General features: G+C 40.3%; 1 protein-coding gene across 3 annotated transcripts in view; it reads right to left on the bottom strand.

The window, feature by feature from the left end:
- Nucleotides 1–1,366: 1,366 nt before the first annotated feature.
- CFAP126 (cilia and flagella associated protein 126) overlaps nt 1,367–14,299 on the bottom strand; it is a 28,994-nt gene continuing 16,061 nt past the window's right edge. Inside the window, exons 1-5 of one of the 3 annotated variants that reach the window (XM_043876687.1) lie at nt 4,651–5,633; nt 3,049–3,111; nt 2,774–2,854; nt 2,105–2,281; nt 1,367–1,742 (exon numbers count right to left, since the gene is read on the bottom strand). In XM_043876687.1, coding sequence (XP_043732622.1) covers nt 1,476–1,742; nt 2,105–2,281; nt 2,774–2,854; nt 3,049–3,111; nt 4,651–4,677 — 615 coding nt within the window. In that variant the 5' untranslated portion in view covers nt 4,678–5,633 and the 3' untranslated portion in view covers nt 1,367–1,475. Of the gene's footprint in view, nt 1,743–2,104; nt 2,282–2,773; nt 2,855–3,048; nt 3,112–4,650; nt 5,634–14,299 lie in introns of those variants that run through there. The other 2 variants (XM_043876686.1, XM_043876688.1) reach the window with 2 other exon arrangements.

Raw genomic sequence — 14,299 nt, 5'->3', positions numbered from 1 at the left:
TAAGTGTAACAGCCAGTGCCAGGAAGGTGCAGAACAGGGATAAAGAGAAAGAGAAATTAGAGGCTGGGAAGTGGATAGGGGACTTTTTTGGTGGCTTCTTAATCATTCAGGGGAGTGGCAGAGTGGTCGTCATATATGTAATTCTGCCTCAACTTTCTACTTAACTGTCACCCTTTATTTTTATTCTCTGTCTCCTAATCACTTCTGTATCTTCAGTTTTCAAATTATATTTGTATTTTTGCTTAAGTTTTGCTTTTACAACTCTTAGTTCCCCTGTGTGTTCTGTCAGATCAGATATGATCTCTTAGACAAGGGTCATGTCTCCTACCCTGGCATCCTGTTGCTTTTCTTACCCACCTTCAAATGCACATACACCTGCTCTACTCTAAATGGTTGTACTTCTGACTTTGAAGTTGTAGTTCATGCTCGGGGTGAAAAGTGAGGGGGGTAGGAGTGACAGACTGGTCATTTGAGGTTTTGTTTGATATAATTCAGACCATCTTCCTCCTGGTCTTGTCTTTTCTGGAGTAAAATCCTTGTTCTACCCCAAGCCACTGTCATGTTGCTTTCCCTACTTATTTCCTCCAGCCCTTCTAATTTTGGGTTAAAAGAGGCGGCCAGAGTGATCTTGGATGGCCTCGGCCCGCAACAGCTTAGAGCAGGACTTGGTACCCCAGCCAGAGATTGAGGCTGGGCCGCAGCTGTGAAAGCACCAAATCCTAGCTACTAGACCAGTGGTCACTGGCAAGGGCCCTGGCCCTTCGACTTTGCAGAAAAGAACTCCCACAAAGAAAGTAGTGAAGCAAGTAAGGTATTTATTAAGAGGAAAAAGTATAATACATGTGGATAGGCACACAGGCAGACTGTCCCAGACTTGCGCCCTCAGAGCAGTTTGAATTACTTTTATGAGGCATTTCTTGTTGGTTTCCTTTGGCCAATCATTTTGATTTGTCTGGTTCACAGTCCGTATGTGGTATATCAGGATTCTCTCATGTGATTGCACACATCTCTTAGCCAAGGTAGATTCTACTGAAGAGGTGTTATGGGTAGAGCATCCCTTGACATTGCTCCCCACTTTTGCCTGCAAGGAGCCTAGGTGCATGTGTGGTCGGGGAGATCTCCTGACTTCCAGAGGGAGAAATAAGTGGTTTGAGCAGGGCCCAGCCGCCTCCCTTAATTGTCCTGCTATTCTCATCTTGGAGTGGAGTTTCAGTTTATTGGGAATGAATCTCCAATCGCTTTACCTTGGGGGAGTTGGGGGGGATGCCCATCTACCTCCTACCTCAAGAGCTGAAGAGAAAAAATTCAAGTCAGTAAAAGATTCAACATACAATGTTACTAACACAAAATTGTAAAGCAACTATACTCCAATAACAAAAAAAAAAAGTTTTATTTTACAAATTTGCCTTTATTCCCATCTGTAACTTCCCTGATTAAGGCGGGATCTTCCTTAAGTCACTCAGTCCCTTAGTCCCTTACGGAGTTGCAGGTTTGCATTTCTGGATCTCAGCTACATTACGGCCTGCATAGGGCAAACACGGGCTTCCAGATGGGCACTTTGGAGAGTTGAGTGGGCTTTGGGGACATGGAGTGTGACCTGCAGAGGGATGTGAGCTTTGGAGTTGATCTGGGGAATTGAGATTTGAGGCTGGGGAGTTTGGGATTATGGTGGGACTTGGTGCTTGTTGTACAGTCTTTGTGATAGACTTCCTGAGTTTCTTCTGACTGTCTGGATCATGGGGCTGTCATGGGTAGAACAGAAGAGACAATTATGTTTCCAGTTAGGCCTAGATCATTCTCAATCCATCTCAATTCTAAATCCCCTTCTCCCTATCCCATGGGCAAGAAGTCAGGTTTCAAGTAAGAGTTAAACTCCCCTTGAGATCAGATCATTTTGTACTGTGTGAAGGGGGGAGATGGGTTGGGTGGAGAAGATGTCCTTAACTTATCCCTTCAGGCCGAAGAGGTTGCTTAAGGACTAAACAGGATAAGACAGAATTGGTTAAAGGTTCCCCCTGCTGGGATTGTGGTAGTATAACAATAGGCATTTCTGAGGTTGAAAAGAAAATAGGATTGAGGTTAGTTAAGTGGAAGAAGTAAATACCTTGCCTAAGATTTCAGGACGCAACCCATTGGAGGCCTTAAGTAAATCAGGATTTTTCTGTATCCATTTGGTGAGGGAGGCGGCACCAGCAGCTGTACGGGAGGTCAGGATTGCCCGAGCAGGGGGTATCTTCAGAGGCATTTGCCAGGTGCCCATGAAGGAGCCCCAAGGACTTGCCTAAATGGAAAAAGATGGGATTCCTCAACAGGGCTTCTCATTCCCAGTAACTGGCCTATTGGCAGGTCTGTTCTATTCATCTTGGTTCCATCTTTTTACCTTTGGGATTGTCATGAGACAAGACTGAAAGCATAACTTAACCAATCTCTTCCCCCTTTCTTATTTAGATGGCCCTAATTTTTTAATCCCCTTTACCTCCACTGGCTTAAACTCTACATCCTTAGCCTAAGTTTGGCAGGGTACCCACTATATAAGTGTTATCACCTGAAGGTATTCATTTTATACCAATCATTCATCAACTTAAGGAGTTCTGGGTGTTAAACCTATCCTATTGGCTGGAAGTTTGGGAGCACTCTTGTTACAATGTGAATTAGATTGCACTTTAATTTTCCAAGCAGTGGCTGCAGGAGATTACAAGTCTTCCCTCTGTTACCCCAGTTCTATGCCTTGGTTCTTTAACTTTCTAGATGAGAATGGAGATGAATATCTCACCTTGGAACGGGGCACTGAAGGCAGCAGATGACCACGATCATCGGCAATAATCTGAGTGTAGCCTTCATGGGAAGAAATCCTCTGGGGTAGAGGTGGAGAGAAGAGTGCTTGTAAAGATGGAGTGGAGAAGTGGGAGAGAGTATCTGAAGGGCTTAAATTTGAATTAAGGGCTGAAGGAGAGGAGGCTATGGGAATCCAAAGGATGCTGAAAGAGTTTAGGTGCCAGTGAATTACACAGACTGTGACGTAAAGAGGGTGAACTGAAGCTGGAATACCTCTTTTGTTGGCTTGGCAAGAGACCAGTTCTGCAGATACTTGGGTGAGAAAGGTTTTTCGTACTGTGGAGAGAAAGATGAGAATCCCTGAGACTCAGGTCCCAAGCCCAGGAAATGATAGCTAGACACAGTTCTTTAGATTTGAAGACCAAAGGCATGAACAACCATGCTAAGGAATCTTTAACTCACTGCAAAGAGGATGTAAGTCATTTTGTCTGTGTGCTGTTCAACATGAAGCCACTAGCCACATGTGGCTCTTGAGCCCTGGAAATGTGACCAGTCCAAATTGAGGTGCTTTGTATGTACAGTCGACCCTTGAACATCATGGGTTTGAACTGTGCAAGTTAACTTACAGATTTTTTTCAAAAAATATGTACTATAGTACTACATGATCAATAGTTGGTTGAATCTGTGAATGTGGAACCCTGGATATGGAGGGCTGACTGTTAAGTTAGATGCAGATGTTCAATTGTGTGGGGATCTGTGCCCTAATCCCTGCCTTGTTCAAGGGTCAGCTATATAAAGAATACTGGATTTTGAAGATTTAGTACCAAAAAAAAAAAGGGAATGTGAAACATCTAATTATAATTTAAAATATTGATTAAATGTTAGAAATAATATTTTGGACTTACCAGGCTAAATTAAATATATTATTAAAATTAACTTTTTCTTTTAAATGTTTCTCATGTAGCTACCAACCCACTCCAGTACTCTTGCCTGGAAAATGCCATGGACGGAGCCTGGTAGGCTGCAGTCCATGGGGTTGCTAAGAGTCGGACACAACTGAGCGACTTCACTTTCACTTTTCACTTTCATGCATTGGAGAAGGCAATGGCAACCCACTCCAGTGTTCTTGCCTGGAGAATCCCAGGGACGGCGGAGCTTGGTGGGCTGCCGTCTATGGGGTCGCACAGAGTTGGACACAACTGAAGTGACTTAGCAGCAGCAGCAGCAGCAGCATGTAGCTACTAGAAAATTTGAAGTTACATTTGTGATTCACATTATCTTTTTATTATAGTGCTGGTCTAGACCAGGGGTCAGCAAACTCTGGCCAATGGGCCAAATCTATCCTCCTGTCTGTTTTGAGATGGCCTGAGAAAGCTAAGAATTGTTTTTAATAGATGAACATTTGCAGTTGATTTGATAAACGGGAACACTTTGTGTCCCAATTAAGCAAAAATATTTTCTCATCCTATAAGAATTCCATTCTTTTCATTAATAATATAAAATAATTATACTGTTATTATATTTTGAATTTTGTCAAATATTTATGGAAAATGTTTTCTCTCATACCGATATAGTATCTTTGATTTTATCACTTGGCCCACAGAGCCTAAAATATTTCCTCTGTGGCCCTTTACAGAAAAAAATTTGCTGACCTCTGGGTTAGAGCCTACAAACTTGACCCAGAAATACTTATTACTTGTCCTTTGGGCCCTCCCTCCCTTGAGAGCCAAGGAGGTTTAAAAAAAAAAATACTATCATTTAGCACTTTTTTTTTTTGGTCTATTCAGTAATCAGAATCCTATGGGAGGGGTCAGGCAAAAGGTGAACTCTGGAAGGCAAAATTAAATGTTAAAGAAATGGAAAAAAAGTGCTTACCTGGTTGGCACTGTAGTTAGTGGCCATGATCCTGCCACTTCCTGCTGTTTACCTTTGTTGCCTGGCAACCGCAGAAGGCAGCCCTTCCAGGACCGCCTGGCAGTTAGCAGGGGCTGCCTTTTGCTTCTTGTTATTCATTTTATTGGCTGATAGTGCCCCCAATATTCTCCCCTGAAACTTAGGTGCATTTTCATTTTAGAGATGTGAGGGACAGAGTAAATAAATATGGGAAAATTGGTTGGATAGCAGCCCTGACTTTTTTCTAGCATAACTTCCAGGTTCTTAGCATGCTTAAGAACTTCCAGATTGTCTTTGACTGGGCTCTTTAACCACCCTTGCAAATCATGGAGCCCCAAGAGCAGTATTTGTTCATTGGGTGGAGTGGTGTAATGTACAACATACTTTAGAGCCAGAGACTGCGGTTTGAGTCCTTATTTAACACAGGAACATAGGAGCTGTGTGATATAAAGCAATTGACATCGCTTCACTGAATTTCTGTAGTCATTTGTATTGTGAAGATAATAGAACCTTTACAGGGGAAATAAGGTAAAGTGAATAAAGTATCTAGATAATGTCATAGTATGGTAGGTGCTCAGTGCTGCCAAGACCCTCTTTATAGGGTCCACTACTTCATTTTCTCAGACAGAAGGAAGAAATGATGTTCTAAAAAGCAGTTGATTCAGATTTGTCCCTATAAAGAAAAACATATCTTATCCTTTGTCCTTAATTGACGCCTGTCTCTGCCATCACTCTCTAGAATCATAGGGCCTAAGTATACAGGTGCTTGATGTTGGCTGGGTTGAGGTGGAATCCGGAGTTGGTGCCATGAGATTGAGCAGGGATGATGAAAGAAGGCTGTAGTGTGGAAAGTAACAGATTTAGAAGATTAAGTGGTGGTGCTAGGACACAAACCTAATACCTGTTGGATTAGGCAACCTCTCTGAGACTCATCTAAAATGACATTATCAGACCCATCTACTGGATTGTTAGGGAGAAAGTGGAATTGTGCTTTCTGAATTATAAAGTTTATGTGTAAGGTGTTAAGATGAAAGGAAAAAAACTAAGAAATAAGTTGTCAAAAAAAAAAAGATCATTGAGAACCAGGAGAGCATTTTAACGGATGATTGTCAATCCTTCTCCCTTCCTTCTTCCCCAAAGTCATCCCAATCAATACACCAAGTACAAGAACACTCATACACTTCTAGGGATGGAGTTAAAAGCAGCTCTTATTTTAGAGCTAGTTAACAGATGGACAATATGAGCTCTGGAAATGAGACTCGTGTGTTTAGTCTCTGTGGTTCTCATCACTCTCTAGAGATAATATTTTGGTCCCTAAAGCCATGATTATAGTTAAGCAAGCATCATCTCTCTTAGAACTTCTATCTTTAGCTGGTATGCTTTTCTGATAGAGATGTAATGTTATATGATGGTTGCACTCTTATTTTTTTAATTAACTAGTTTTTGTTTCATTAAAAAAATGTACATGGGGAAAAAAGTTTCATATTTACAGAAAGGTATTTAATAAAAAGCAAATCTCCATCTGACTTCAGCTCCCATTCTTGCTCCTCAGGGGCAACTACTGTTATTATTTTCTTGTGTCTCCTTCCAGAAATGTTATATGCATTCTTAGACTAATGGGAGTAAGCTGTCCACATTGTTTGGTGATTTGCTTTTTTGACCATTTTGGGGAATTTTTTCATAGCAGTATATTATTTCATTTTAGGGTATACCGTCATGTATTTTTTAGTCTAATTTAGATGATACTTAGGTCATCTCCAGTCTTTTGCTGTTACATACATTGCTGCAATGAAAATCTGTATCTACCTATATATCATTATGAGTATAAAGATATATATATATAGAGAGAGGGAAGCATATGTCTTTATGAACGTATGTGACTAGTAGGATACATTTCTAAAAGTGAACTGCTAACTCACAGGGTTTATGAACTTAGAACACTAGTTCATTTCAGTTCAGTTCAGTCGCTCAGTCGTGTCTGACTCTTTCTAGTAGAAATATCAAATTGCTACTCAAAGACACTGTGCCAGTTTAACATCTGCCAGCGGTATACTTGAGTGCCTAGTTCTCTACTCCCTTTCCAACACTATACCAGTGGTCTTCCTGTTTTTGTCCACCTGATAATAAGAACTGATGCGGTTACTATATGCCATGCACAGTCTTCTTTGCTTTTTATTGTATTTTCTCATTTTATTCTCACAAGAACCCAGGCCTAGGAAACAAGAGAATGTACAGTAAGGAGCAGAACCAGGATTCACTCTCAAGTATTCTGACTCTAGAGCAATTAGTTTTAACCATTATACTGTATTGCTTCTTAAACTGTAGCTGAAACATGGTGTTTCATTTTTTACATTTTCATTTCTTTAATTATGAGGTTTTTTTCCCCCTTATGTTTATATGTTTTATTTCTTTTTTTTCCCTGAAAATAGCCTTTCATGTTTTTTGCCATTTACTATTGGGCTATTGATCATTTATATTAACTGTTTGAAACTTTATTGAGGAAATCAGCCCTTTGTCAACTATGTTACAAATATTTTCCTGGAGGTTTTCATTTAATTTTTGTTTGTGGCTTTTTTTTTTTTTTTGCCACAGACATCTTCTTAATATTTATGTAGTCAAATATGTTACTCTTTCTTTCTGTGCTTCCAGATCTTATGCTTTGAAAGCTTTTTGTAAATTCCAGTATTTATCCCTGGTTAGTTTTTACATTTAAATTTTTGTTCTGTTGGTGTTTGTTTTGGTGTCTAAACTGAGGTCAGTCTCTAGATACCTAACTGGTTGTCTCAGCATCATTTACTGAAATAAGCTGTCTTTTCCAACTGACTTGAAATACCACATTTATTGTATTCCCTAATATTTGGGTCTGTTTTTGGATCCTCTGGCCCATTCTTCTGTGGAGAGAGGTGACCATTTTAGGTTATTTGTGTCCCTTTAACATCCATGGTTCAATCCTGCCTGAGTCCTATGTGAATTCTCCACTTAGTATTTCACAGACACTTACAGGAATTGTAATATAATTAGTAACAGGCATTTACAGGCTTCTAATAAAATTGCATTAAATTTTAGCCTTTCTTCTGATTGACTGGTTGACTTCAGGTACAGCTGTTGTTCTTTCATCAAACCAACTCTTTCAAAGTTGGAAGGGCTTATAAAGGCCCCACTGAAAAAATATGCCTCACGATATTTTCATGATTTGATTCAGTTCTCTAATGCCTGAAATTAGACCATTCAGTTCAGTTCAGTTCCGTTGCTCAGTCATGTCAGACTCTGCGACCCCACAGACTGCAGCATGCCAGGTTTCCTGTCCATCACCAACTCCCAGAGCTTACTCAAACTCATGTCCATCAAGTAAGTGATGCCATCCAACCATCTCATCCTCTGTCGTCCCCTTCTCCTTCGCCTTCAATCTTTCCCAGCATCAGAGTCTTTTCTAATGAGTCACTTCTTCGCTATGGGTGGCCAAATATTGGGAGTTTCAGCTACAGCATCAGTTCTTCCAATGAATATTCAGGACTGATTTCCTTTAGGATGGACTAGTTGGATCTCCTTGCAGTCCAAGGGACTCTCAAGAGTCTTCTCCAACACCACAGTTCAAAAGCATCAATTCTTTGGTGCTCAGTTTTCTTTATAGTCCAACTCTCACATCCATACATGACTATTGGAAAAGCCATAACTTTGACTAGACAGAAATTTGTTGGCAAAGTAATGTCTCTTGCTTTTTAATATGCTGTCTAGCAATGGTATGGACCTAACAGAAGCAGAAGATATTAAGAAGAGGTGACAAGAATACACATAAGAACTGTACAAAGGGATCTTCACGACCCAGATAATCACAAAGATGTGATCACTCACACTCATCTAGAGCCGGACATCCTGGAATGTGAAGTCAGGTGGGCCTTAGGAAGCATCACTATGAACAAAGCTAGTTGAAGTGATGGAATTCCAGTTGAGCTATTTCAAATCCTAAAAGATGACGCTGTGAAAGTGCTGCACTCAATATGTCAGCAAATTTGAAAAACTCAGCAGTGGCCACAGGACTGGAAAAGGTCAGCTTTCATTCCAGTCCCTAAGAAAGGCAGTGCCAAAGAATGCTCAAACTACTGCACAATTGCACTCATCTCACACACTAGCAAAGTAATGCTCAAAATTCTCCAATCCAGGCTTCAGCAATATGTGAACTGTGAACTTCCAGTTGTTCCAGAAAAGGCAGAGGAACCAGAGATCAAATTGCCAACACCCACCGGATTATCGAAAGAGCAAGAGAGTTTCAGAAAAACATCTATTTCTGCTTTATTGACTATGCCAAAGCCTTTGACTGTGTGGATCACAATAAACTGTGGAAAATTCTGAAAGAGATGGGATACCAGATCACCTGACCTGCCTCTTGAGAAATCTGTATGCAGGTCAGGAAGCAACAGTTAGAACTGGACATGGAACAACAGACTGGTTCCAAATAGGAAAAGGAGTATGTCAAGGCTGTATATTGTCACCTTGCTTATTTAACTTATATGCAGAGTACATCATGAGAAACACTGGGCTGGAAGAAGCACAAGCTGGAATCAAGATTGCCAGGAGAAATATCAATAACCACAGATATGCAGATGACACCACCCTTATGGCAGAAAGTGAAGAAGAACTAAAGAGCCTCTTGATGAAAGTGAAAGAGGAGAGTGAAAAAGTTCACTTAAAACTCAACATTCAGAAGACTTAAGATCATGGCATCTGGTCCCATCACTTCATGGCAAATAGATGGGAAAACAGTGGAAACAGTGGCTGACTTTACTTTTTTGGGCTCCAAAATCACTGCAGATGGTGATTGCAGCCATGAAATTAAAAGACACTTGCTCCTTGGAAGAAAAGTTATGACCAACCTAGACAGCATATTAAAAAGCAGAGATGTTACTTTGCCAGCAAAGGTCCTTGACCATAGTCAAGGCTATGGTTTTTCCAGTAGTCATGTATGGATGTGAGAGCTGGACTATAAAGAAAGCTGAGTGCCGAAAAATTGATACTTTTGAACTGTGGTGTTGGAGAGGACTCTTGAGAGTCCCTTGGACTGCAAGGAGATCCAACCAGTCCATCCTAAAGGAGATCAGTCCTGGGTGTTCATCGGAAGGACTGATGCTGAAGGTGAAACTCCAATACTTTGGCCACCTGATGCAGAGAGCTGACTCATTGGAAAAGACCCTGATAGGGTAAAGATTGAGGGCAGGAGGAGAAGGGGATGACAGAGGATGAAATGGTTGAATGGCATCACTGACACAATGGATGTAGGTTTGGGTGGACTCCGGGAGTTGGTGATGGACAGGGAGGCCTGGCGTACTGCGGTTCATGGGGTCACAAAGAGTTGGACACGACTGAGTGACTGAACTGGAACTAGGTTGGTCATAGATTTCCTTCCAAGGAGCAAGTGTCTTTTAATTTCATGGCTGCAATCACATCATCTGCAATGATTCTGGAGCCCAAAAAATAAAGTCTGTCACTGTTTCCATTGTTTCCCCATTATTTGCCATGAAATGATGGGATCAGATGCCATGATCTTAGTTTTCTGAACGTTGAGTTTTAAGCCAACTTTTTCACTCTCTTCTTTCACTTTCATCAAGAGGCTCTTTAGTTCTTCAGTTTCTGCTATAAGGGTGGTGTCATCTGCATATCTGAGATTATTGATATTTCTCCTGGCAATCTTGATTCCAGCGTGTGCTTCATCTAGCCCGGTAATATGCAGCCTTGACGTACTCATTTCCAGATCTGGAAACAATCTGTTGTTCCATGTCCAGTTCTAATTGTTGCTTCTTGACCTGCATACAGATTTCTCAGGAGGCAGGTCAGGTGGTCTGATATTCCCATCTCTTTAAGAAGATGGTATTCCAATCTCTTTCCACAGGTTGTTGTGATCCACATAGTCAAAGGCTTTGGTGTAGTCAATAAAGCAGAAGTAAATGTTTTTCTGGAAGTCTGTCATTTTTTTGATGATCCAATGGATGTTAGCAATTTGATCTCCGGTTCCTCTGCCTTTTCTAAATCCAGTTTGAACATCTGGAAGTTCTCGGTTCATGTACTGTTGAAGCCTGGCTTGGAGAATTTTGAGCATTACTTTGCTAGCATGTGAGATGAGTGCAATTGTGCAGTAGTTTGAACATTCTTTGGCATTGCCTTTTTGGGAGTCGAATGAAAACTGACCTTTTCTAATCCTGTGGCCACTGCTGAGTTTTCCAAATTTGCTGGCATATTGAGTGCATCCCTTTCAAAGTATCATTTTTTAGGATTTGAAATAGCTCAACTGGAATTCCATCCCCTCCACTAGCTTTGTTCGTAGTGATGTTTCCTAAGGCCCACTTGACTTCACACTCCAGAATGTCTGGCTCTAAGTGAGTGATCACACCATCATGTTTATCTGGGTCATGTTGATCTTTTTTGCATAGTTCTTCCATGTATTCTTGCCACCTCTTCTTAATATCTTCTGCTTCTGTTAGGTCCATACAATTTCTGTCCTTTATGGAGCCCATTTTTGCATGAAATGTTCCCTTGGTATCTCTAATTTTCTTGAAGAGACCTCTAGTCTTTCCCATTCTATTGTTTTCCTTTATTTCTTTGCATTGGTCACTGAGGGAGGCTTTCTTATCTCTCCTTGCTATTCTTTGGAACTCTGCATTCAAATGGGTATATATTTCCTTTTCTCCTTTGTCTTTACTATTTCTTCCATTCTCAGCTATTTGTAAGGCCTCCTCAGACAACCATTTTGCCTTTTTGCATTTTTTTTCCCTTGGGGATGGTCTTGATCACTGCCTCCTATACCATGTCATAAACCTCCATCCATAGTTCTTCAGGTACTCTATCAGACCTAATCCCTTGAATCTATTTGTCACTTCCACTGTATAATTATAAGGGATTTGATTTAGGTCATACCTGAATGGTCTGGTGGTTTTCCCTACTTTCTTCAATCTAAGTCTGAATTTGGCAATAAGGAGTTCATGATCTGAGCCACAGTCAGCTCCCAGTCTTGTTTTTGCTGACTGTATAGAGCTTCTCCATCTTTGGCTGCAAAGAATATAATCAATCTGATTTTGGTATTGACCATCTGGTGATGTCCATGTGTAGAGTCTTCTCTTATGCTGTTGGAAGAGGGTGTTTGCTATGACCATCATGTTCTCTTGGCAAAACTCCATTAGCCTTTGCCCTGCTTCATTCCGTACTCCAAGGCCAAACTTTCGTGTTATTCCAGATATCTCTTGACTTCCTACTTTTGCATTCAAGTCCCCTATAATGAAAAGGACGTCTTTTAGTTTTTTGTGAAGGTCTTGTAGGTCTTCATAGACCATTCAACTTCAGCTTCTTCAGCATTACTGGTTGGGGCATAGACTTGAGATTACTGTGATACTGAATGTTTTGCCTTGGAAACGAACAGAGATCATTCTGTCATTTTTGAAATTGCACCCAAGTACTGCATTTCAGACTCTTTGGTTGACTATGAGGGCTATTCCATTTCTTCTAAGGGATTCTTGCCCACAGTGGTAGATATAATGATCATCTGAGTTAAATTCACCCATTCCAGTCCATTTTAGTTCACTGATTCCTAAAATGTCGATGTTCACTCTTGCCATCTCTTGTTTGGCCATTTCCAATTTGCCTTGATTCATGGACCTAACATTCCAGGTTCCTATGCAGTATTGCCCTTTACAGCGTCAGACTTTGCTTCCATCACCAGTCACATCCACAACCGGGTTTGTTTTTACTTTGGCTCCATCTCTTCGTTCTTTCTGGAGTTATTTCTCCACTGATCTCCACTAGCATACTGGGCACCTACTGACCTGGGGAGTTCACTTTTCAGTCTCCTATCTTGTTGCCTTTTCATACTGTTCCTTAGACCATGAGGAAATCTTTTATTTGGATTGGGATCATCTGCCGTTGAACAACAAATTTACTTTGTGTCTAGAGGAAATGTATAAACTGTATAATTGAGGGCAGCTACCACCTTGAGCACTGGAATCAGATTGCCTGGATTAAATTCTAGTTCTGCCTAAATGTGTGACTTTGGATAAGTTAGTTTATCTTCCTGGATCTGAGTACCCTTATGGTGTGAAACGAGCATAATGTTAGTTTTGAGCATTAAACATATGTAACATGCCTAGTAGGTGCTTAATGCATAGTAAGTGTTCAATAATTTTAGCATTATTATTGGCTCAAGACTGCCCAGTAAAAAGAAGTACATATTCAGAAAAGGGGGGAGTTTATTATAAAGTTATAGGATATTTATAACAGATTTCAAAAGTAGAAAGTATAGTTTGGACCTCAGAGGGTATTAGAATCTGGACGATAGAACATGATCAGGAAGGGAGATTTTTTTCCTCCATCTCTTTTCTCTGCAAGTCAGCCAACTGATTTGCTCCCTCACTGACAGCCACCATCCTGAGATAACTTGGGTTCATACCTTTGTTGCAACCTTATAAGAAAGGGTCTTAACTAACACAGTAGGAGAGAATGGGAAGAACAGAAAGCATGCTGGTTAGTTTCAGTGGAGAGAGACCATAGAAGGTAAAACTTTTGCTTTGAAGCAGTGGCTCTTCTTTTAAAAAAATAGGTAATAACTTTCCCACAATCAGTTATCAGTTTTTGTGTAGTTTCCCATGCTTTTGTGCATATTCAAGAATAGAAATAATGGGGATTTCCTGGCGGTCTCGTGGTTAAGACTCCATGCTCCCAATGCAAGGGGCACAGTTGTTCTTTGATCAGGGAACTGAGATCCCACATGCTTCACAAAATGAAATAAAAATAAAACAAATTTTTTAAGGGATAGAAATAATACATAGAAAAATATATTTTATTCATTACCTTTTGCATATATTATAGCATACATACTACTTTGCTTTTAAGATCAAAAGATATATTTTGAATATCATTAAATATTAGTGCATAAAGAGCTTCCTTGCTTTTTTACAGCTGCATAATATCACACTCATGATGTATTATAATTTATCTAACCAGTTTCCTGTTGTTGAACATTTAGTTTGTTTTTAAACTTTTGCTGTCACAATGCAGCAGTGACTAGCTTTGTACATGTGTTGTTTTTCATTGTGTAAGTATATTTGTATGATAAATTTATAGAAGTAAAACTGTGAAGTCAAAAGTTACGTGCAATTTGATAGATACTGCCAAATTGCCTTCTAGAGGTCATACCCTCTCCAACCATGTATTAGAGATCTTGCAGCCTTGATAGATTGGTTAGATCTCCAAGTTTGCTTTTATCCTGCGTCTCTTCCCAGACATTAAAGAAAAATTTGCATTGTTAGGTAAACTATCTCATTTAGTGCTTTCTAATTGGTAACAGTCAAAAGTTTCTACTTGAACTATCAGTGTATTTTACTTCCTATGCAATTCCCCCACTCCTTTTTTTGTCATGCAGTTTGCAGGATCTAAGTTCCCCAACCAGGAATTGAACCCAGGCCCTTGGCAGTGAAATCTCGGAGTCCTAACCACTGGATGGCCAGGGAATTCCCCCCATGGCAATTTTTTAAACCAGAAGAATCATTAGTAGCCTCATTAGTAAAAACTTGGTTGTTGTTGTTTAGTCACTAAGTCATGTCTATTTGAGACCCCATGGACTGCAGCACGCCAGGAATCCCTGTCCTTCCCA

The sequence above is a fragment of the Cervus elaphus genome, chromosome 20 (assembly GCF_910594005.1).
Source record: "Cervus elaphus chromosome 20, mCerEla1.1, whole genome shotgun sequence".
Lineage (NCBI taxonomy): Eukaryota > Metazoa > Chordata > Mammalia > Artiodactyla > Cervidae > Cervus > Cervus elaphus.
The sequence above is the reverse complement of the archived record's forward strand: the minus strand, read 5'-3'. Positions and strand labels throughout refer to the sequence as shown.